At 45.4% G+C, this 25,086-nt stretch overlaps 1 protein-coding gene across 1 annotated transcript in view; it reads left to right on the top strand.

Moving 5' to 3' along the window:
• The first annotated feature begins 1,015 nt into the window (after positions 1 to 1,015).
• The window catches only part of PRRX2 (paired related homeobox 2), a 60,303-nt gene continuing 36,232 nt past the window's right edge, over positions 1,016 to 25,086 (top strand). Inside the window, exon 1 of the mRNA XM_067541619.1 lies at positions 1,016 to 1,259. Within this exon, the coding sequence (XP_067397720.1) occupies positions 1,016 to 1,259 (244 nt within the window). The remainder of the gene's footprint in view (positions 1,260 to 25,086) is intronic.

Below are 25,086 nucleotides of genomic sequence, written 5' to 3'. Positions count from 1 at the left end.
TGTACATACACAAACTCACACACATGTGCCTTCAAAAACAAGCACACACACTGCACTGAGGGAGAATGGCAGGAGAGACATACATCAAAAGGAAGAAAAAATAATTAATCTCTTCTCCATTGCTTCTTATGGTCCTGACTACAGCCCCTCACCAGACAGGAATGACAAGCCCTCGCCACACTTTTCAAAGCTTGCTCCTCCTTTTCATTATTATTATTATTATTATTTTTAAAGAGGAAAAACTCATTTTTCCTCTCTCAGTGGCTGCCTTTCATTAGGGAGGCTCCTTACCAATCCCCAGGGAAGCAGCCTATGAGTTTTTAACTGTGGTGCACAGCATAATTATCTCGTTAAGGAAGGAGAGCTGGGTTTTTCCCAGGAGAGGTGACCTCGATCTGAGGCTGAGGGAGGCAGTGGGGGGCTATACAGAGATTATGGGGGGGGGGATTACACTGATGTCTGTGTGAGCTTGGTTTTATGAGGTCCCTTATACTGAACCAGGGGTCAGATCTTCCTCCAGTGGAATCTGGCAATGTGAAGAAGCCCTGCCTTCCCTGCAGACTCTGCTGCACACAGTCACTTACACTTGTTGATAGAAGCACTTAACTGTCTCGGGAACAGGGGGTGGGGGAATGCGCGAGGGGTAAAAGGGAAAGAAAAGTGGTTCCGCACACACAACCCCCCCCCCTTTTTAAATCTTCGCAGCAGAAACGAGGGGGGCAGCAAAGCGGGGGGAGTGGAGGCTGCTCTCGTCAGCTGCGAAGAAGGGGCGTTGTGGAGGGAGTCTGCTCGAACCACTGAGCGCCAGGAGCCCGGCCGGGGAGAGAAAGTTTTGGGTTTGTTTCCCCAGACGTCAGCACAAGGCGGAACAGCCGCTCGGGACTGGGACGGGGACGGGACGGGAGCGGCAGACCGAGGGGCTGGCCGGCCGGGGCAGGGTGGCTGGCTCGCCGCTCGGGGTTCGGGGGCGTGGGGCGGGCTCGGGGGGGGCGGCTCGCCGGCGCCGGAGGGAGGCATGGAGAGCGCGGCCGCCTTCGGCATGGAGAAGCAGTTCGGCCCCAACCCCGGGCGGATCCTGGAGCCGCCCGACAACCCGCAGGGCAGGAAAAACTTCAGTGTCAGCCACCTCCTGGACCTGGAGGAAGTGGCGGCCGGCATGAACGGGGGCAAAGAGCCCGGCCCGGAGGCGAGGGACGGGGCCAAGGGGCTGCAGGAGCCCTCCGGAGGCAGCAGCGGCAGCGAAGCGGCCCCCCAGGACAGTGAGTAGCCGTGGCCGCCGGTTTGGGGGGGGCTGGATGGGCGGGGGAGGGGGGCATGGTACCAAAAAGGGGGGGGGGGTTAATGATGGGGGGGGCGAGAAACGGAGCATCCCTGCGCAGATGGAGGCGAGCCGCTCCTGGCCGGTGCTGTGGGGGGGGGGGGGTCGCGGGCACAGAAGCGGGGTCCCAGCCGCCGGCGGGGGGCGAGTTTCCGAGCGTCAGCTGGGCTGGGACAAAGGCCGCCCGCCCGCCCCGGGTCAGCTCGTGTCCCCGGCCAGAAGCGGCCGCGCTGAGTTTGGCACCAGGTGGTTGGATTCAGCCTAGACATTTGTGTGTGAGGCCGGGACCCCCCCATTCACACACACACACCCCAATTCACACACCCCCCATTCACACACACACACACACCTATTCACACACACCTCACTGGGCACCTAGCATCTCCACCCCCCACTGCGGCTAGGACTGGGCCACTGGTTGCCCCATTACAAACTGTGTCCCTGGGCCACCAGCAGCAGCAGCAGCACCCGAGAAAAGGCCAGATCCAGCCTGTCGACAGCGGGCACAGCCGGGAGAGGCTGGGGCGGCGTCTGGTTGGGGCTGGGAGAAGAGGATGGGAGACAGGAAAAGGCCGGGAAGTGAGGGAGATGGAGAGAGAGGCAGAGCATCACCCACATTCAAGGCGAGCTGCGTTGATGCATAGGCTTGGGGCAGCCAGAGTTGCTGGGTCTCTTTGGGAGCTGGATTCACAGGCCCCTGGGCAGATCTGGTGTGCTGAATGCTGACTTCAAACGCCGCCAAGGGACTATCCAATTGAAATAAAATAATTCCACCCAGACAGGAAATGCTCCGGGCCAAATACTCCCCTGACTAAGATATTCAAACGTAACTAGCAATTTGGGGTGCTCCAATTTTGGGGGTACCTAATTCAAGGCATCTGAAAGTTGCCCAATTTTCAGAGGCTGAAGGCTCACCCTTTCTGACAATCAGGCCGCTTTTAGGCATCTTCAACTGGATATCCAAAAACCACTAGTCACTGTTGAAAATCTTGACCGTTATTTTATTTTCCAAAATACATAATGCCGAACAATTCTGTCTAGAGTGAGTGCTCATATTTATTTAAAAATAAAATTAAACAAGCATGTATTTGATTTTAAAGGATTAGATTTTGCCCCTCTTCACTCAGATTAAGCAGTACTTTACTCTACACTCATAGCAATGAGACCTATTAGACCACTCGCAGGCAAGGTATTAGGAAATCAACGGCAGAATCCGGCCTTTGGTTTAAAACTAACTGAGTGCTGTGTGAGTTTTGCAAGCAGGCTTCTAAAGTCACCAAGGTAAAATATTATTTTGACACTTTCCTGGGTCTGCTACAATTATATCATAGGCCTGAACCGAACAAAGCAAACTTCAAAGAGCCAGAAGTATTTTTAAATGTCATAAACACTCAAGTTTGGTTTCTAGATGTCCAATAACTTAGAAAAGGGTAACCAAAAAAGATCATTTCTTTGATCCCTCTTTGGAAAATTCACAGTAGGTCTCTACCTATCCTAAATGTATAGGTAAAAAATTACTCCCTCCCATTTTTTTTTAAAGCGAGGAAAATAATTTGGTGTAGGTTTTTATTCTGAGCCACTTTTTCCTCTCTGCTGATGGCAAACTGAGACGTAGGCATCCCAGCTCCTTCTAAACTCATAAAGAAAATGAAAAGAGACCCCTTGAAGAAGTGGAGCAGAGCACTTGTAAACACCCGTAAGGAGCACGCTCCAAGGAGCCAATGCACTAAAACTAAGGCAGAACGGGTATTTTTCTTGTTTTCAGTCTGGCAGGGGCATCTTGCCAAGGGACTAGAATCTGTCTGAATGCAGTGTAGAAACCACTTAATCCCATTCCTTATCATTAGTGTCTCCATGTACGGTCTCTTTTTCACAGCATCATTCTTGCCAGGAAGTTAGGGTAGCTATTGCATCTGTAAAATGATTAATACATTTGCCAGTCAACGCAGAAATACGGCTGCCTCTTCGCTCTTTCAGTCTGGAAAGATTCTTGGGGAGTTTGCAGGATTTGGGATATTTGCCTCCATAAAAAAAAAATTTTTAGAAGTAATTTTTTTCTAAGTTCTTCCTACTGATTTCTAGAAAGTATTGAGAGAGAAGCTGGAAAGCAAATCGGTTACGGTTCTGCTCTGATCTCTCAGAAAAAGGAAAGGCAAAACCACTCAAGTTTCTCTCTGTCTCCCTCTTTTATTTTTGTGGATGGTCTTATCTGTTATTGTAATGAATCAGAGAAAAAGAAAGACACTCTCTCAGCCTCTTCTCCTCTGAAAGGAGCATATATGCACACACAGTCCACAACGGAAAACCTCCAGCACTTAAATTCATAAATCACGGGGAACGGGTGCATCACATTTGATTACAGACTCTGATACTTCTTAATTTCGTATTGTGCTTAAGATACCAACACAAGAGGTGCCTTAGAAGGACGATCAATTGATCAATAGATAGACAGATGCCAAAGGAAAGCAAATACGCTGGATAGATGGACAGAAAGAAAAAAAAATGATTAAGGAAAAGCAAACTAAGTAACTTTAATTTGGAACACACATTGCATTTTTCAAAGCACATTTTTTTGGGTGAGTAGAGATTAAAATACCATGGGATGCTCCTTACACAATGAAACATCATCTGCTTTTGGGCAAAACAAAGTGACAATCGCAAAGTTTCTATGCGATGCAATATACAAAATGCAATTCTGGTTATAGTGAACCTCTGAAGAATGAGGTGGGGAAATACTATCAAATTACCTCCTCCAAGATTACTTTGCAGGAAAAAAATAATGATCAAATAATAATTCAGTTTCCTCCCTTGCCCCAGTAGCACTGGGTTTCACCAATAAAATGTTCAATACACCAGGAAAAAAAAAGGATCTAGGGAAAATTAACACAATTTAAAAAGAGGGAAATTGCTAAATCACAAGTGGAACCTGTACATATGTTGTTTATATCCTAAATGGGTAGAACATTACAGCCCTCTATGCCAGTATTTTCCCACTCTTAGCAATGTGCAAGAGACAGGGACTGAGAATTGGGGCTAAATCCTGAAAAACCCTTATGTAAATAGTCCTTATGGGAGTGGACTTCAGTGGAACTACTGTGAGTGAGGGCTTGCCACAGTGATCCTTTCATGATTGTAATCTTAAACATTAATCATTTGATGATAAAGTATAGTGCCCTCAATGGACTACAGAGCAAAGGAAAAGGGATGTTGGGGAAAATATGTCCAGACAAACTTTGCCACAGATTCAAAGGTGACTTTTGTGAGTTGAGCAGTTTTAGCTCCCTATAAAAGTGAGTTTCTGAGGATATTGCCAGCCTGCACATGGTCTATACATTTATGTATTGTAACACACATCCCTAAATAGGTGTTTGACTGGAAGTCTAGAAAATGCCCGTTTTATAAGGATTAATAGCTAGCTGTTCAGGACCACCAATCAGACAGGCTATTTTAAATGACACTAGTGATTTCTACCGATGAGGACAGAGGGCAACATTTTCAAAAGCACCTAACTGACTTAGGAGTCTTAAGTCCCACTGATTTTTACTGAGACTTTGGTATCACAGCGACTTTCAAAAGACTCCTAAATTATTTAGGCACCTTTGCAATTTTTACTCAGAAAAACGGAGATTCCTCATTCCACATTTCAAGACCGGGAGAATTCGGGCGGTTTCATTAGTTGTGTTTAGGCCCCATAACCGTGTTATCTAGAGCTCATTAATTAAACCTTTCCACACTGGCACATTGATCTTAGCCTGATTCGAGCAGAGCACACAGGGTTATATTTTAAAACTATTATTACTTCCTCCTTTTTTTTTTTCTGATAGGCTTTTTTGATTTATAAACATGTTCACAGCAACTATATTGCTGTCAGCACATGGCTCTGCAGGTCCCTGTAGGAAGTACGGCATAGGCAAGCATCAGGTCTCAAGGCTGATGTAACTGATTGCTGGAGAAAACAGAGGGCCCTTAAAACTCTTTTCAAAGTCGCTGCACATAGGGAAGGGAATTACTGGAAAGTGTTGGTCCCAGATCAGCACCAGGGTAGTTGCACAGTTTAAACTGTTGCAGTAGTGAGCCATCCCATGCAGCAGATGCAGAGATCCCGAGCACCTCCACCTTAACTCCAGCCTGCGCTTCTGTCCCTCAAAGTCCTGCTGGGTTAGCCAGTGTCCCCACCATACTATAACATACCTGAAAGGTAAGAGGCAGGCTGCAATACAAGGCCACTCCCCAGCATGCCTCTTAACTGGGACTAATTGCAAAGCCGCTCATTTTATTTCTGACCCCATCAGTGCCTCATTGTCCAACACTGAAAGCAGGAACGGCTGCTTTGTGAAAACAAGGGCCCAATCCTGCAGCCCTTACTTGGGATGCAGCAACCTCACACGTGCGAGTTGTCCCACTGAAATCCACGGGACAGCTCTATTCACTCGTGTGCAAAAGGGTTGCAGGATTAAGCCTTTAGATGGTCGGGAAAAATTATATCCCTGTTAAAGAAATGAATACCTCCTCACTTCCCGCTGCCTTTCGTCCTGCCATGGAGTTCATTCTGGGTCTGGATCACACACTGGAAGCCTTGGAAAGCCGAGAGATATAGCCTTGTTAGATAGCTGCAACAGTCAGAGGCCCGATTCCTAGCAGACTTCTTTCTAATACTCCCTGGGTCCACAGACTTAAATGGTGAGCCCGCTCCTCAAACATCCAGACACCTTTGTAAAGTTACTAGATCCATAGCTTCCAGGGCCAGAAGACACCCGCATGATCAACTAACCTGGCTGCTGCATAACACAGGCCATAGAACTTTCCCAGAATAATTCCTAGAACAGATCCTTTAGAAACACATCCAGTCTTTTGTGAGGCTCCGGGGCTTTGCAGGAGAAAGAGATAAAACATGTGCCTCCAGAGCGCCAAATAAATATAAAATAATAGCAACAAATAAAAAAAATTAGGCGAGGAGCTAGTACAACACTTAACGATCTTTCTGTCGTTTTCATGAAACTGCAGATAAATACCTCCGCAGCTCGCATAAATCAAAGTATGCTAGCATAACATAGAGCTATGCTGAGTTACACCAGTTTGTTATTTGGCCCAGATTGTTCCTTATTGTCAAAAACCTTATCCTGGAGTCCTTACTCCAGTTTTACTTCCTCCTTACTCAGGTAAACTGAAATCTTCTGAGCGTGAGAGTTTGCCGGAATGAGAACAGAGGAAAGATCTTAGGAGATGACCCTTCAAAAAATTATTTACAAACAGAAGACAACATTGCAAAGAGGCTGCCACAAAGAAAGCTGTGTCTTTGTCAAAGCATTGTTCCCTCTAAGTCAAACGCTGAGGTCTGAGTTAGGGGCATTAAAATAAAACAAGCACATGCAGAAATTAAAAGTTTGGGCCACATCTTCAGATGGGGTAATTTGGCCTTAGTGGAGCTATGCAGATGGACACCAGCTAAGGGTTTGGACACTTGATTTTTAATCCACAGTAAATTACAGCAAAGAAATGATATCAATGCTGAAATTTTCTCCCCACTGGATAGAGAAGGAGCTACTAACAGATAACCATTACAACTGAAATAAACCTACATAGCAAAGGGAAGGGTTAAACTTCCCTGCCATGTAGAATTATTTTATCCTTTCCAGGATTTCCCCCCCACACCTTTGCATGTTCACAAAAAAAAAAAAAAAAAATCCAAATCCTGAGTTTTTGCTTCTTAACGAGCATAAGACAAATTTTTTAAAAATAAATTTCCCCCTTGAATGTAAAACATGTAATTCTTCTCCCGATATGATTACAAGAAACGGACAGGGAGGATTTGATTTCAGCAGCTATAAATCAGTCACAGACTGAGTGCACCACAGAAGGTTTTATTCGGATCCTGCAAGAAGCCAGTGATTAGTTCCCAACCCAGCCCCCACCCCACCATCCTGCTTGCCTCGTGTACAATGTGTGTGTGCGGGAGATAATGGGAAATCGCAAAAAGATATACAGAAATCAATCAGGATATCTCGGGGGGCTTCGACGGGGGGCGACAGCTCGGCGGGATAAGGGTAAGAAGGACTAGCTCCCCCCTGCGCCGAGGGGCATCTGTAATCAATTAGTGTCATGGGGGAGGGAGCTAGATTTCCAGGTTTAATTTGGCCCCTCTTTTTTTGTTACTTGCTTGGAAACGCTGCTGCTAGCAAACCCACATAATGTTACATTTCCTACGTGCTCATGTCAGAAAACTAAAGAGGGTAAGAGAGACAGAGAAGCCTTTTTTTAATCAACCGGCCAGTTTGGGACAGAAACAAAAGTGACTTTTCCAGCTGTCAGAGAAGTGCCTTTGTTTCTTCTGACCTCACCATTCAACCTAAAGGAACCCTACACCGTTTAAGGACTCACTCACATCCCAAGTAAAGCTTATGCCAGGGAAAATGCTCTCCACCGATATGCTCAGAAGTTCCCCGTTACCGTACGCGATAGCACGTTCAATCAGTGCGATTCTACACGCCTAAGACACGTGCCAGAGCAGGAACGTAAACGATTAACCATTGATTTTACCCCACCAGCCTGTCCCATCTTATCTACAGGGGACCTAGAGCAACATAACAAACCTGTGGGTAGTAGAAGCGATTTGCAAAGAGAAAGCTTGAAAAGCCAATACAGGATAGAGCATACTCCCAACAATCCACTGTATGCTCCAGTGTACAGGAGGAAAGCAGAAGGGTTTACTGACCACACAGGAAGGGGAAGAAAACGGTTCAACAGGGGAGAAGGGAAGATGAAGAGCGACCGGCTTCTTTGAAAACGTCAGGCACGCTCTCTTAATCTTGGCGAGGCCTGGCTGGTTAACGCAGGCCTGGTTTAACCGTGCATCTGGCTTTCTGATGGGCTGGGACTAAGAGCATCGCAATAGCCTCTACGTAGCACGTATGAATCAGCGGGCTGGTGGCTGCTGTTGTTTTTAATAGCTTACAGTTCACAGGGGGGGTCTGGTTTTCACCGAAGTCCTGCTCTCCTACCCAATTTTACAGCTGGGCTGATAGAACAAGCAGGGCAGTGGCCCAGCCCGGTTTCCAACCCAGGCTTCCAAACCTTTGCTGTTAGCACTAGATCATACATCCCTGTTCCCTTACTTGAGGCCAGCAGCTGCTGTGAGAGCAGTGCTGCACCCCGTTGGTGGCAGCCTGATGGTGGCTGCGTGCTCAGGCTCTGCAAGATGTAGTAGCACTGTCTGCTTGCCAGAATCAATACGGACCTCTTGTTCTGCAGCCTCTCCCTGTTAACATTTGTGGGCCACCCAAAATGGGGTGTTGCAGAGAAGGGGATGAATTAAGGGGAAAGCAAAGAGACCAAAACTCTTGTCCCCATAAAGTACTGGGGGAAATCAAGCTGCAATAGATCCCTCTCAAGAGTAACCGGCACCCCATCGGTCCTTTCAATGGAGATGTGGAAATACAAGGAGCATAGGATAAATAAAGGGAGGAGTATAAACGCAGGGAGCATAGAAATGGCCAGATCAGACCAGACCAGTGGCTCATCTACTTGGTATCCAGTTCCCCACAGTGGCCAGTACAAGATACTTCACAGGAAGGGGCAATAAACCCTGATGAGGGCAATTATGGGATAATCTGCCCCTGTGGGAAGTTTCTTCCTAACTCTTATCCCCATCAGTTACTGACTGGTTCATGCCCTGCCTAGTGTAACTGGGACTGTTCTCATTATCCATGCAAAAGGCTAATCCTTCTTTTAATCCTTCTGAGGTCTCGACCCCAATGATATCTTGTGGCAATAAATTCCACCAGTTAATTGGGTAAAAAAAACACTACATGGTATCGGTTTTAAATGTGTTGCCTTTCAGCTTCATTGCCTGTCCCTTGCTCATGTCAATCACAAGAGGGTGAATAGGGGCACCCACTTACCTTCCCTGTACCTGTGGTTATTCTGCACACTTCCCTCAGGTCTCCTCTTCTTCACTCCCTCCTCCCTAAACAGTCTCACTCTTTTCAATCTCTCATCATATGGAAACCCCTCCAGGGCTCTAATCCTTTTCATCACCCTTCTGTTTCTGCTATGTCCTTTATCAGATGGGGAGGCCAGAACTGAACACACTATTCCAGATGAAGCCGCGCCAGTGATTTCTGCAATGGCATTGGAATATTTTCTATCCCATTCCCTATTCAAGCTAACGTTTTATTTGCTATGTTGATTGCTGTTGTGCACGGAGCAGAGATTTGCACACAATGGCACGCAGATCTTCTCGCTGAATGGCTCCAGGCTGTAGTCCTGACTTACATTGTCTAATCAAAGTCAATGGGTGACGTCCTGGCCTTATTGAAATCAATGGCAAAACTTCCATTGACTTCAACAGGGCCAGGATGTCACCCAGTGTTGGCAGAGGGGATAGAGGATCACAGGGTCCAGTTCTGCATCCTTTGTATGTGCATTGGATTCAGTGGGTTCACAATTTTACACATACACAACTGCTATTTTAGGGAACTGGCCTGTCACCATTGTAGTTATGGCGTCTGTTGCTATTGATTTCAACAAGATTAGGATCCAGGCCTTAACGTTTCCATGTTAACACGTAAGTTACTTGTAACATCGACCTTCCTATTTACTTGCATGTCATTTCCATGTTAGCATTGGGAATGATAGGAAGCATCTATGCATAAGCAGAATTTCAGCATCTCTTCCAAACCAAAGCAGAACTTCGAAAGGAATATTGTCTTTTTAAAAAACAAAAGGCAGGCGGGGTAGGAAGGGTTGTAAATTTTTGCTTTCTAACATTTGATAGATGGTATTTGTAGCATTTGCTAAATTAAAATTCTTTCCCAAATACCAGACATGAAACCTTACCCATTAAGAACAAAGTGTCTTGGGGCAGAGACCAGCTTTTTGTTGTGTTTGTACAGTGCCTAGCACAGCCGGGTCTTGGGTGCTACCACTGAGCAAATAAATGAGAACTAATAATAGTTCCCTGATGGTGCTAAGCAAATAGTAATTAAAAAATTAATGTGTCAAATCCCACCCCGCCCAATTAGCCAAAACCTGTTAATGTAGGCCCTGATTCAGCAAGGCACTTAGGCAGCTGCCTAGCTTTAAGCATATGAATAGACTTACTGAATTCAATTATACTACTCACATGCTTAAACTTAAGTACATGCTTAAGTGTCTTGTTGACTCAGGGCCATGAAGAGAAGCAGCTAACTCCACATCTGGGGCTAATGATGTATGGGCCACAGACCACATGTAGGGGAAATGCCAACTTCCTCAATCCACTCAAAAACCTCATCAACCAGCATGGGTCTCTGTGTTTGGAAAGAAGTACATGCTTGCTGAGATCTGCAAAGCAAGGATTCCTCTTGCCCCAGCCCTCTCCCGTGCTGTGTAGAACAGCAGCCATATGGAACTCAGAGATGGCAGAATTTGACCTCAGAGTCCTATTGGAGTCAACGAGTCTCCATGCAGGAATAAGCATTATGCATCTGCAGGGTTGGGCCTTAGCATTTTCTGATGTCTAGACCACTGTTCTGGGATCAGGACTCTTAGTTTCTATTCCTGGTTCTCCCACTGATTCACGGTGTGACTGTTGGCAAATTACTTCACCTCTCCATTCCTCAGTTTCCCTATCTGTAAAATGGGGATAAATTATATTTACTCACTTCGGGCAGGTGTGTGAGCTCCTCTGAGGACAGGCACCATGGAAGTGCAAGTGTTTCTGATTCCCACCAGCCACACCCAAATATCTAGGTAACCTGATGGTGGAAAAATTGGGAGCTAAACCGTACGAATCAGAAGCTGTATAAGAAGGGGGGGAAATTGTCCAACCATGTAAGAGTCAAGGCCCTCCCATTGATCCAATACTCTGCAGGACTGGCTTCCTGGGTCATGTCTGAACTCTAGAGGGACAGAATCCAAATATAGACCAGGTGAACCTACTAGCATGTCCTCCCTTTGCAACCAGTGTCACCCTCATTGCACCTCCAGGAAGCTTTCCCTTTTGGAAAGGAGACAATGTGATTACAGGAGAGGGTTTGCATGATAATTTTATCTTTTATTGTCCTCCTAAACTAAAATAGGTACACGACATTACGTCTTGTTTCTTTTTATGGCCATCGCTCCTTCTCCTAGGTGCAGTTTTGACGTCTGAGCTTCAGAGACTGTGGCAACAAGTTTATTAACATTAAAAGTAAAATGAAATCAGCTCCCTGAGCATTTCTATGAAGGATCTGAGTCCCAGAATCCAACACTCTTGTTGCCCCTCCAGGAGGTGAAGTCTCTGGTATAGTATCATTCAGTGGGTCCCAATAGTGGGAATGCCGTTCTCGCCATGTGTCCTGAACATCAATACATTGAAAGAACCGCATCATGTCTCCATGCCAAGCCTTCCCCCCAAACCCCAAAACATACCAAAAGGCCATTGCTGTGAGGAATCAGGGCAACCCAACATACAAAAAGGCTATGGTGACTTCCAGTACCCTGGGTTCTATTCCTGACTCTGCCACCTATCCCCTCCGTGACCTTGGGCAAGTTACTTCCCCTCTCTGGGCCCCCCTTTCCTCCCATCCATAAAGAGATATTCCCTATCTCATTGGCTGTTGTGAGCATTAACGCTTAATACTTGTACAACACGTTGAGATCCTTGCAGCAAGACATAAAGGATTATTCCCTTGGCCAGAAGAAAGCCTTATGCAGGCATTGCCCCTCCTTCCTTGTTCTTGGAATATCAGGACTGCATCTCCCACAGACAAATCTGCCTCTGCAACACGCAAGAGTGGTCCTTATCCTAGTCAGCAAATTCATTGTCATCCTTGGCCACACACCCCCTTCATTCTCCAGTAATGGCATCCCAAAGCCATCACCAGAGACATCCATCCAGTAACATTGTCTTCTCATCAAGATGGCTCTTGGCAAACATCTCCATCTCTTCCTTCTCATCTGCCTGGCCATCACCACGCCCCTCTTCACATGTAGCATTTACTTTATGGGTAATTTGCTTTCTTCCTTGCTAGAACACAGGTAAAGTTAGCCAGTTCTGTCTCCAACTGCTACCAAGAGTATCCATCTATTTGTTGACGTTCAGCTGTGCACTTGAATACACATTGTGCAGTACTTATTAAATGTGACATTTAACTAGATCAAAAATTACAATGCAAAATGATTGCAAACAACAAAATCAAAGGAAGATATGCCAAGTGCAATTGGCAAGGATCTCTTTCTCTACCAGAGCAATGCAATAATCTCTCCTATAAAATCTTACGCAGAACTTTTGAGGTCTTGAAAGCTTGTTCACCTCCTTTCATTAGACTAACAAATAACGTCTAACGCAAAACATCTGTTAACAACAGCCCTTAATGTTCTCAAGATGATAAAGCAGAAGGATAATTTTAGCCAGCAGCCCTTGACTGATGCCTTTTCAAACAATACAGTTACTTTTGGTGTTTCTTGGGGATGGGGGGAAATTGTGAACCTCAGAGTTGGTTTGGTTGCTTTGTTTCTAGCTGACTGAAGCTACGAACCTCTGAGAACTGTTCGTTTTGCCAGGCTTCCTAGAGAAATTTCTGTAAGTTGAGATGCTCCATAGCAAGGGCTCTCTGCACCTATGTTAACCATGGTCACCCAGAAGACACACTTGCCCTGTGCAGAATTTTCAAAGGCACCTGAAGATGCCAGCTCCCAGAAAAAAAGAGAAGATTCATACAGCATGGCTGGAGAAAGCCTTCTCGGATAGGAGCAGTCCATGTGCAACACACAGCCCATGGGAGAGCCCCGTGGTATACTGAGTATCTTTCATTGCTTTCATAGTCCTGGACACCAGAATGGATTGATTTCAAGCCAGGTCCTTCTTCGGTTATTAAATTTGTCATTATTAGTATTTATATTACCACAGTGCCTTGGAGCAGTAGTCCTGGAGCAGGGTCCCATTGTGATAGGTGCTGACCCCTACCCCAAATGATGAGAGTTAGCCATCAGGATGGGAAGGTCTGCCCTTTGTTGTATGTAAAGCAGCTGAAAAAGAAGGAAGGAACAGAGACACATACGAGATGGCAGCTGGGACCAGTGATGCTAGAGTGATGTTTTTATTATGTAGATTAGGGGGAATAAAACCAACAACCAGGACAGTAAGAGCAGTAATATTTCACGTATCTATATAGACACATATATCGTATATGGGGTCGTTAAGCAGTCCAAAGAATCATAGGCCCCTATTATTCTTCCCTCTTCCAGAACTGACTAATTAATAGCCCCCCTCATTGACACAGCCCTGCTTCTGGGTGGGACTTAGCCCATGAAGGAAAACATCCTCTATTATGTTCAAGACACACACACACACACACACAAAGTTAGATAGAACAGAAACACTCTTGCTGCAGATTGTAACGTAACAACTTTATTTCTTAGAATTCAGTGTGTTAACACACAAGAACCCAAAACAGAGAGACAAAGCAGGCTGCTCCCTAAAACAAAGTGACACAATTCACCCCACTTTACTGTAGACTGGCTGTTTCTAGACTAACTGTGATCGCATGTTTTCCTACAGAGCCCCTAGCCTGCAAGTAAGAACAGCAAACCCCTTACAAATAAAAGTGACAACCTACAATTCCAACATAGGTTTCAAATGCACCACGTCCTCCATTTTGAATGCTTTTTTTTCAGACAAGCCCATCTCTGGTGCAGGGAAGTAAACAAGCTTAAATCAAAGCAATAAGATATGGGGCAGGGAAAGAAAGCACAGATAGAGGGAAGATTAAGGAGATAAATGGCAGGGCAGAAAGCATGTCCTCTGCATGAAATTAAAAAGAAAGGAGGAGAAATAAAACACTTCACTCCTTGGACTTCTCTGGGTCAAGGGCATTTCAGGCCCGCCTTTCCCCTGTCCCAACAGGAGAACCAGGAAGTGAAACTGATGACAAAGAGGAAGTGAAACCAACCAGTCCCAAGCAAAGTACAAATAGTTAACTGCAAAAAAATGGGCAGAGTATAATGGGAGAGCTGGTCAGAAAGTTGGCAGGGGAGGAGGATCCCATGGAAAAATTATATTTTTCATTAAAAAAAAGTGAAAATCCAAAACACAAACATTTTGGTTTATTGACAAAAGGTTGAATTTTTTCCCCCACAGAAAGTAGATGTTTTTTATGAAACAATTATTTTAGTCAAAAACTCAGTTTTTCATCATAAAAGGTTTACAGTGGAAAGTTTTTGATTAGCCATATAGAGTGGGTTTTTAAAACTCTTTCAGATCCAGCAAGCGAGAGGTGCTGCAAAGAGCACAGACAAGAGGAAACAAGTTAGAATGGATCCAAAATGTTAAAGAGAAAATTTTAAAATGATTTTTTAAAAGAAGTTTTTTTATTTATTTGAAATTTGTCACAAAAAAATGTGGTTTAGATAATTTCCTAGTTTTTGGGTTCCAGCCCCCCCCCCCCTCTTTTCCTTGCCCCCTTTTTCTTTTCTTTTCCCATTTTGCCACTAAAAAAAAGGTGGGGTGGGGATAAAAACAACATGGGGGGGTTCACTGAAAAAAATGTCATTAAACTTTTTGGTATTGGGGGGAAAAAGTCCCTTTTCAATGGGAAAAAAAATCATTCAAAAATTTCAACCAGTTCTACAGTATATAAATAAGATTGGTTTTCACCTTGACAGTTCCCCTTAATGAGGGGCTTACAGTGCCACTGATGAGTTGCATTCTGGATTTGGGGATTCAATTATTTTTTAATCATACCCTTCTAGGGCTGCAGTTTCCTACAGCTCTCCATAGCCTGCTACATGAGTTTTTAAAATCATTATTAGTATTACTATTGACTAACCACAGAGGGTTACATTTTAAGTTTCCTGTCCCAATTTTCCACAGAGGCAGAGAGGACTGTCTCTGTCTGTGGCTAGTTTTGTAATCTTTGTCAGGTACTGGGATGCTATTTTGGTGGACGTAAGAGGGATTAGATCCCTCCCTCCGTCAAGTTCTGTCCCTTCAGAACCTGCCTTGGGAGTTCTGATGAAAAGGATGTTGGACTGGGGCAAGTTTTGTATTTATCTTTCCAGGGTCATTTCTAGTTCCTGTCTCAACTCCGTTAATTCAGTTTCTCTCTCTCCTCTTGACCCCTTCTCCTCTCAGTTCACCTCTTGCAAAGGACAAGGCAAAGCGGGAAGGTGTCATGAGTCCTTGCTCCCAACCTGATTTCCAGAGTCCAGCTCTCTATCCCAATCAGGTGCAAACACGCTAGTGTCAACCACAGGCAAAGAACCACAAGTTCCCCCTGCCACTAAATTAGTCTCCTGCTGTGGGATCATAGGTCTCCTGTGAACAGGCAAGTCCAAAACCTGTCTGGTGGCACAATCCCTAATCTCACACCAGGACGACACAGCCAAAGGAAGCACAATCACTCCGAAAGCAATATATGATGTGAGCTCCCGTCTAGAGCCAAATCCTTGCACCGAGCACACAGCCCAAACAAAAGCGATATGCACCTAGGGATGCACGGGGAGGGCTAAGGGTGGAATCCTGAGCTCCAAGCTCAATAGCTGGCGTGGGGTAACACTGCTGCCACTCCTGCAAGCTACAGGGTGGAGGAAAGGATGGAGCCTGCTGCTCTCCCACCAACCACGGTTTGGTTCTGTGTGCCAGTCCCAATCCCCTTTGCACGCCTCTCTGTGGCAGCGCAGAGATGGGGATTGAGGGTGGGCCTGGTGTGTAGTGGAGTTGGGTCTGTACATAGCATGCATCTACTGGCCTGAAATGCAGAGAAGCGGCGAGGGGAACAGTGGGCAAAGCCAGACAATGGTCCTTTGGGGCAGATTCACAAAGCTACTGAGGGAATAGGAGGTGAAATCCTGGCTCCATTGAAATGAATGGCAAAACCACCACTGACTTCAGTGAGGCCAGGATTGCACTGTCTAAATCCCATAGGCAGCATTGAAAAATCTCACTCTCCATGTCCAGCCTCAACAGGCTCTTGATGACTCTCCAGCCAGGCAATGGGACCTTAGCTCACTAGTGAGCTGAGGTCCTAATAAAATGAATTTCCTAGTCCTAGTGACCTGGCTGGGCTAGCAGGCAACTGGGAAACCCCCTTCCCCACAGTTTCCAATTGCCTTTTGATCATCGGTTTCACAACGTTCAGAATTAAATCTAATTTATTTCTCATGATTTAACAAGCAAGCCCTTCCAATGACAGGAGAAGTGGAGGTCTTTCCCTTCCACAATGGGATAAAAATATACTAAGATGCAGGGGGGAGGAAGTTTTGTCTTATGGTTAGAGCAGGGGAAGCAGGAGACAGGATTCCTGGGCTGTATTCCCAGCTCAACACTTGCCTATTCGCTATGGGCCTGATCCACTTAACTCAATGAAAAGACACCAATGGTCTGTAATTCAGAATCTGTGTCATTTTGGCAGTCTGGCATTGGACGCTCTATCACTTTCACAAGACTATTACTTTTATTCGTTCAGGTAGCTGATAAGTATAATGCACATAGTATAATCCTTCACTACCACACTTAAGTTCAAGTCTATCTGCTCAGCTGTCCCTTTATTTTCCATGGCACATGCTGCATCCATATAGCTGCTATGTAATCACATGACCAATGCAGGCTAAATCCTCAGTGGCTGAGTGTCTGTATTGCTTTGGGGGGTTTACCATATTGGATGTTAACAAGGAATTCAGTTCCCCGATTCATTGTTGTGCCACTTGCATTAGTTAGATCCCGGGAGAGAAGGTTTTGTGTTTAGAGGAACAAAATGATGATAGGTTCCTTGGGATAGCCTGCTCAGAAGTTGCAATACTGACCCGGCGCGTAGCTGTTGGTTGCTCCATAAACGAAAGTGATACAAAGCTAAGCGCAAAACTAACCTTTCAAATGCTCCCATGTTTTCGATTTGATCCCTGCAAATATTAGGACAGCTCTTGCTCTCAGTTACACTCGGGCATCCCTTCTGCAGACAAGGGCAGTTTTTGGCCCAAAAGGTGAAATAAAGGGGTTATGTTACAGTTAGGAAAGTGGAGCAAAATGAACTCAGAGGGTAGAGTCTGCGTATTCCAGACAGAAATGGTGCGGGCCTTAATCACAAACAGGGCACCTAGATGCGACAGTGTGAGTGCACTGGACACATGCGCATAGGTCAATAGAGGTTTAAGCGCTATTATTCCCCTGGTGGGTGATCTCTGCAGAGAGGCCCAAGAACAAACACGGCGGGGATTCCTCTAGGTCAGGTTTCAGACAGGAAGATGGGGTGGGGAAATCTGTCCTCAGGCAACCAATGCTCTAGAGAGAGGAAGGAGGGCCCCATGATTTAAGTGTCTGCACTGGGGCTCAGGAGACCTGGGTTCAGCTCCTGGCTTTGCCATCGATGCCACGTGTGACTCTTGGCAAGTGACCCCAGTCACTAGAGCGTGCCTCGGCCTACCTGTGTTTGTATTTATACGGCCCTCAGCACCTCACAACTCCCCAGTGAGCTAAGGAAGTGCTGCCCCCCTTTGTACAGATGGGGAACTGAGACAGAGAAACCAAGGCGCCGATCCTCAAAGGTATCGAGGCTTGAAATCAGGGCCTAAGTGACTTCCCCAAGGTCACATAGGAAGTCTGCAGTTGAGGCAGGAATTTAACTCAGGTCTCTTGACGGCTAGCTGTGGACCCTATCTACTAGGGCCTACACCATCCTTTCTGCCTCAGCTCCCCAATTGTCACATGGGGAAAATAATGCTTCCGTTTTCCCATCCTCAGTCTTGTCTATTTCAATTGTAAACTCTCCCAGGAACGGATTGTCTCCTACCATGTGCTTACACACCACCTAGCACAATGGGGCCCTGAGCTTCAGTACGACGGCAATACAAATCATTCGTAACAGTTATCTGTAGTCTCAGGCTGTTGGTCCAGGTATTTTCAACAGCACTGCAGACATTTAAAAAAAATGGAAAAAATAGATATGAATTAAGGTTTAGTTTTGATGTAGTGCTTGCAATTTGCGAGGAAATGCAAAATTATAGCCCTGCTGATCTGCGAAAGCTTAATCCCAATGGTGAGAGTCTGGGGAGAGTGCGCCGCAGCTGGAAAAGCTGCCTTTACTGTCCTGCCACAGTGTGAGTTTTTCCAACCACAAAAAGCAGTTTGAGCAAGGTTAGGAGTCCATTCCCCATCAGGCCAATCGGGTTTGCCAATATAGATCCTGGAGAGAGTTAAAATCCCCATCTGACTGCAACACTTGCACTTCATTAGCCAGTTATTACAGCCTTTTGTGCTGACACTGGGAAAAGAATTCGATTCATCAGGCACCTTAAATCTTCCAGCCCCATTGCACAGAGGCTGTGTATGTAGCATGCAGATGGATCGCTGTAGCGGGCAGGGAAAGATTAAAGGCAGGATCCCAGGGAATCCTCAGTTGCGGAGAGCCCATTCCAGCAGTGGGACCATGAGCAATGAGGGGCAATGCACACATGATTGCTGCTGACACAGGCCCCAAAGAGGAAGAGACACACCCGGGGCCACTCCAACTTGAATGGCATCAGCAGCAAATGCTGCCAACAGAGTGCATGTGTGTTGGGGGAGGAGGAAGATTTTTGTGGGGAGAGGCCCGTATTTGAGAGGTGCTAGTATCAGTCCGTACGCTTGACTTACCCCCGAAGGATGGAGATGGAAGAGATCAAGTTAATCTTCCTACAAGCACAGGCTGTAGTTTCCCCCCACGGAGAGACTAGATCAGCTACATGCATTATATTTATCAGCTACCCAAGCGAATAAGAGAAATAGTCTTGTGAAAATGGGCAGCCTGATGTACTGTAATCGATCTAGTGCTCTCAAGGAGCCAGGCTTCTTTAGACTTGCAGCCGAATGCCACCGTCCTGCAACAAGCTCTGAGCGGGTGGATGCCCATTAGGAATAGCACCGGACCCAGGATCCACCTAGTCAACTAGCCAGTCTCCAACAGCAGCCAGCACTAGATGCTAAGAGGAAAAGTGTAAGAAACTCAACAGTGGGTGGAAGTAACAGGTCTGTGTACTCAGGGGGAGCTCAATGCAGGACCAGGACCCAAAAGGAAACAAGGTCATTGTCCAGATCCTCAAAGGTGTTTCAGCACCTAACTTCCATTGAAATCAGTGACATAATCACCTAAATACTTCTGAGGATCTGGGCCTTCCAGTTTAAACAGATGGGCGTTGATGGGGAATGAGATGCAGTGAAACACAGCAAGTGAGCCGTCATGTACGGTTTGTGATTGGTTAGTTCCGTGATTTTCTCTTTTTGTAGCACAGATTTTGTTGGGGAAGCAGAGGTTATGGGCCTCGTGGAAGAAGCACGCTTCAAAGGTTCTACAAGGCTTTTTTAAACACCATAAAAATACACTCTTGAGAAATTAGCTTAGAAAAATAAGCAGGGGCCACTTACCGTGCAGGGGCCATCTGTATAGAAAGCACTTGCTGGGGATTTCATATCTAACCTCAACAAAACTGGTTTATTTGTACAAGTTAGCGACGGCCCTCCTAACATCAGGAGCTCTGCAGCACATTTCATGTCATTCTCCAGAATAAACATCATACATGATCTCCCAGGTGTGGGGATAAAAACAACAGAGCCTGAATGGCCTTTCCCTCACGTTACCGGCGCCTTTTATTTGTGCATATAAACATCACCTCAGCCCCATCTATGCTCTCAAGTACACAGAACACAGTCAAGGCAACTGAGTTTGAAGGGCATTCAGACACTCAGAATCAGCCCTGGTGATGGGTATGGTATAAGATCCTAGACAGAATAGAATAGGTTAAATCTTATACTAAGGCTTTGCCTACTCTTGATTTTGTTGCACCCCTGTAACTACACTGATGCAAAATCCTTAGTGTAGACGTGCTGCACCAGTGGGGTTTACACCTTAAGCTGGGAAAAGTCATGCTGGTGCCAGTGACAGCATCCCACCATTGTAGTAAATACACAGCTGGCATGGACAGCCGTGCATCTATGTCAGAGATTGTCTACAAAGGGTGTTTATTCTGTACTGGGTTGAAGGGCATTAACCAGTGTGCAGTACATAAGCCACAGTAATAATGTACACACGAACAGCTGTGTCTTCTTTTGGTCCGTATTACTGCGGACACACAACAGTGCCTTGGTACACACTAACATTCTGGGTGGATATGCCACGGCCCTTTGCTTCGCTAGTGAGCTGTGCACATTCTGAGATTTTTCTCGTTGCATATGGTGGGCTGCATAGTGACAGCCAGGTGAAAACCAGTAGAATTCTGGGACTTAGGGTCAAACGCCAAAATTCCATGTAACTAGATTAGTGCAATAAAAACCAAAACCCCAGCGTAGGCAAAGTTAACATCACCCTGTTGCAACACTTGCAGGACCCTAAAAACAAGGTGTGATGCTCCTACATATTCTGCCCAATACTCAGGGACAGTAAAGGGTGAATTAATGATGCATCAGCCTCCAGAAAAATGCATTGGCTTGAACCACATATATTATATACATAATGCAATCTGTTTCCCAAATGTCTTGAGGGAATAACTGGAACATGTGGATAACTGAGGTTTCAGAAAATTGAGGGCATTTTCAATGCCATCATTGGTTTTTTGTGATTGAATCTATAATCCAGTGTCATATAACAAGATGTTTCAAATCACAGAGGTTGGAGTTTATGCTATCTATTTCCCCTTTTCTCTCCCACCATGGCATCCGTTGGAGACACCTTGGCGTGGGAATAGATTCCTCCTGGAGCCATAATAACAGTCAAGCTTTAGACAAACCTTTCAAGGATCATTCTAATATTTTTAGGTCTCACCCCTTTTGTTTCACACAAAGGAAAAAGAAAAACATCAGAAATGGTATGAGGCATTAGAAGGGAGTCTTCTCCGATGTCCGTTGAGAAATGCGAACCAGGAGCATGTGTTGTTTCAGTCTAGTTTGTTTCAGTCCTTGTAAGGCTGCCGCAGCCAGCACTGGTGGTTAAAACATGCATTGAGGACGCATAACAATACTGAGGGCCATACGATACCCCTTCATAGGAATGAGCCTCAAAGAAGCCAAAATCTTCTGGCAAAAAATATGTGCATAATAAGCACGGAGAACATGGCACTGAAGCCATGTGCAAAGCAGTTGGATGCAAACATCGTGGTGGAGTGGGAAAAACAAGTGCAGAGCCAAAATCCGTGTTGGAAAACAGGTTTAGGATTGTGTTCCATCTCACTTGCCTCTTGCTAGCACAGGGGTCGGCTGTTGTAAGTCAATGCTATGCTCACTGGCTACAGGTGCCTCTGGACATGCATTTTCCTTTAGAAATTGAGATGCATTGCCATCTGATTGCAAGTTACTTCTGGTATCTCTCAATCCTTTTTACCCATTAATTCACACTCTTTTATCCAGATGGCATGCAGTGTCACTTCCTTTAACAGCAGCAGCACTTCTATAATGTTTTCAAGGCACTGGGCAAACATCAATCAGTATTTACTAACCTCTACCAATTAATCAAGCTTGTCTTTTGCCTCCTGGCACCTCCTCCCTCCCCAAACCTTTCCCTATTTGTTTGTACTTAGTGGAGGCTGGCGACATCTGAGAATGGATCAGTGAAACTGACATGTGCTGGTGTCTCTGAGCTAATTTTCAGCAGCGGGTAAAGATCCAACTGCATGTGAGTCAAAGGACTACAGGGAAAGCCCCTCCCCACCAAGTCCCCCCAACCTCTCCCCCCGAGCCTTCCACACTGCATCATTCTCAACCCAAGATTGCTCTGCACAGAATTGTTTCTGAGACTTGGGTGGACATCACTCCAGGAAGTGTAACTTCCCCACTACCAGCATACTACAGTCACATCCCTAGCATACTCTGCGTTGTCTTCCCATCCTTGCCACACCTCAGAGGGAGCAAGAGCCTAAAACTAGTATTGTAAAAAGCAGCATGAAGATCCGCAACAACCTTTCCAGCATATGTTCTCCAAACCAGAGTGGGCCATTTCTGCCCTTCCTTACAGACCTATGCAACTCCACTGAATTCATAGCGTTCTTTCTTTATATACCGAATGGGCCCAATCCACATTATGCAACAATGAAAAGCAGTGAATCATTAAATGCCAGCCATTTTAAACTCCAAGGGAGTGGGAGCTGGATTGCACGGGTCCCCATCGCACACAACACCTCTGTGGAGAGATGGAGCTCTCCTTGAGCAAATATTAAGGCAAGCAGGGCAGACAAGTCCTACACGTTCTATAGCTCATCCGAAAGACCCTTGTGCAGTTAGCTGCATATTTAATTTAGCTAAGCCAGTGCTGTAGGGACCCAGTTCACAGTTCCACGGAGTCCAGGATGTTCTAAAATAGCAGTGACAAAAGCCACTGGATGAGACAGTGTGGTCTACTGGTTAGAACAGAAGGCTGGGAGCCTGGAGAGGGAAGGTTCTTTTCTCACTGACTGACTTGGGCAATCCGCTTATGATTTCTCTATGCAAGAAAGTTGCATCCCTTTAACTTAAACTGGTTTTAAAATTATTTAATTAAACTGGTGCAAACCCGTGTGGACACACAGATCAGTTTAAAACCGGTTGCATTGGTTTACCTTATGCCTGGAAACCATTATAAGCCAGGTTTAAATCCATTTAAGAGTGTCCATCGGCAGAGTTGCACCGGTTTAACTGAGTGTTAAATCACAACTTTAGTTAAGCTGCTGCAACTTTGTGTGTAGGCCAGGCCTGTTGGGACCTGATCTAAAACTTTACTGAGGTCAAGGGCAAAACTCCCATTGGCTTCAATGGCCTTTGGATTGGGCTCTCAATCTCAGCCCCTACTATCCCACCTTTGCACAGCACACTGAGACCCCGGGATGATGGTACAATAATAGCACAAACTTATATTAAATGGCCCATGGCCACAAGCTGGATTTGGGACGTTACTAGAGGAGGTGAATAAAGTCACAAAATTGTTTTTGAAAGCCCAGTGCTAAGTGGGGCAGTTCTACCTTCCTTCCTCTCTCCTGGACATATTTCATTTTGAACACTGGGGGGGGGGGGGAAGAGGAGGACGACACGACACACACATCCCATTTCCCTCCTCTGGCTGTGCAGATAAATATGATCCTACCCTGCCTGAAAACCAGATCATCAAGTCTCTGCAAACCCCCTGCAAACTGAGGAGCGGGGAGATGGCATTGAACCCAGGAGCCCGGGAAAACAGGGCCCAGTCTATAAGAACAAAACCATGAGGCACTTTTAGGGGGGTTCTTGGTGAGACAGTGTGCTGCAAACTTTCCTCAACAGGGGCTTGCTCCAAAGCCTGCTGAAGTCAATGAAAAGATTCCCATTGAGGTCAATACTGTGAATATGGCCTAATGCAAAGAAGGTCTGAAGCTGGGGTCAGTCTGGGACCAGACTTGTCTCTTTCTCTCTTGTGCTCTTGGTGTAATGTGACTGGAAAACACACAGAGGGGGATGATAGGAAACAGATTTCCAGTGGATTAAAGCTATGATCACGCATTGATCGTATTTTAGTTGTCAATTACACAGACATGGAGAAAAGAGAAAGTGCTTTATAAACAGACAGATGGCAGAGGAGAAGGAAGCAAGAAATATTAATTTCTCTGGCTCATTGTCTTTCTAGTTCCCAAGGTCCTAGAGGGAAGAGAGCAAGTTTTGTTCTGGGAAAAATAAACTAGAAACAAAGTTTACATGTTTTCTTCGATATTGCACGGAAAATAGAAATTCCTGCTTATCCCCTGCCACATTTTATTTTATTTGCATCATTCAAAGTCTCACATCTATGCCGCTGCTTTGGGATCCAAATTTGTTGTTGACATATTTTGCAGACCGGCTAAATATAAACTTAAATTAAAAACTCACAACTTCAGCTGTATATTTTTGTTGTTGATGTCTTGGCTTTCACCCTCACCAGTATGTGGCAGGGGTGGGACAGTATGTGGGTTTGTGTATCTATAAACACACAAAAACCCGGGGGGGGGGAGGGAAGGGATCGATTATTTTAAATTTTCCCTGTGACAATAATTGGGAGGGAAGATTCATTAACAAAAACAAACAAACAAACTCCCCCCCACAAATCATACCAGATGAAGGGAGTCATTTTTGTAGCAAAGTCAGATCTTTTCACCTGAGTCTTAATAAATTCCCTCTCTATAGAACTCCAATGTTTTCAACCTAAACAGATCTGGCTCCAATAATAAACAAATAAAATACAATCTAACCTACTGTTCCGCCTTATTAGTGCAGATGCTGGTTGTAACTAAAATCTAGCTGGACCCGTGTATCGGATATGCTGCAAAAGTGGTATTTGGAGAGCTTGATTATAAGCACAAACACACACAAATGGCTGGAAAGGAACAGACACACATGCTACTCTGTTCTTTTTATGCCCCTTAATGTAATCATGGGGGAAAGAGAAATGAGGGCAGGTGTTTTGCAGTATACGGCGTGGTTTATCAGGGAAGGGGCCCAAGGATAGGAATCTGTGCTAGAATCAGCATCCTTGAATTGCTTTTGAAATAACTTCCCAATTCATGTGTTGAGGGAGGGCTATTTTAAACATCCTTAAATCGAGAAGGGCAGGGTGGTGGGGAATGTTAAAAGATCATTTTTCTACGGGCATCGATTCTGTTTGTTTTATGTGAAAACGGATCCAAGGGGTTTGTTTGTTTGCTTAATTGAGCCAAAAGAAAATTTGCTGGAAAAATCCAAGCTTGTGGAAGGGGGGCTGTTTTATCAGATAAGCTCTGTGCAGTTTGTAGCGGAGTTATTGTCAAAAAGAAAGAAAACAGGATAAAAAAGGTTGGTTCCCCCCACACCCCTTCAGCCAGGAAACACAGCC

This window comes from Emydura macquarii, unplaced genomic scaffold (assembly GCF_026122565.2).
Source record: "Emydura macquarii macquarii isolate MOO-44397 ecotype Brisbane River unplaced genomic scaffold, CSIRO-AGI_Emac_v2 contig_691, whole genome shotgun sequence".
Classification (NCBI taxonomy): Eukaryota; Metazoa; Chordata; order Testudines; family Chelidae; genus Emydura; species Emydura macquarii.
Note: the sequence above shows the minus strand (reverse complement) of the source record. Positions and strands in the feature narration are given on the sequence as shown.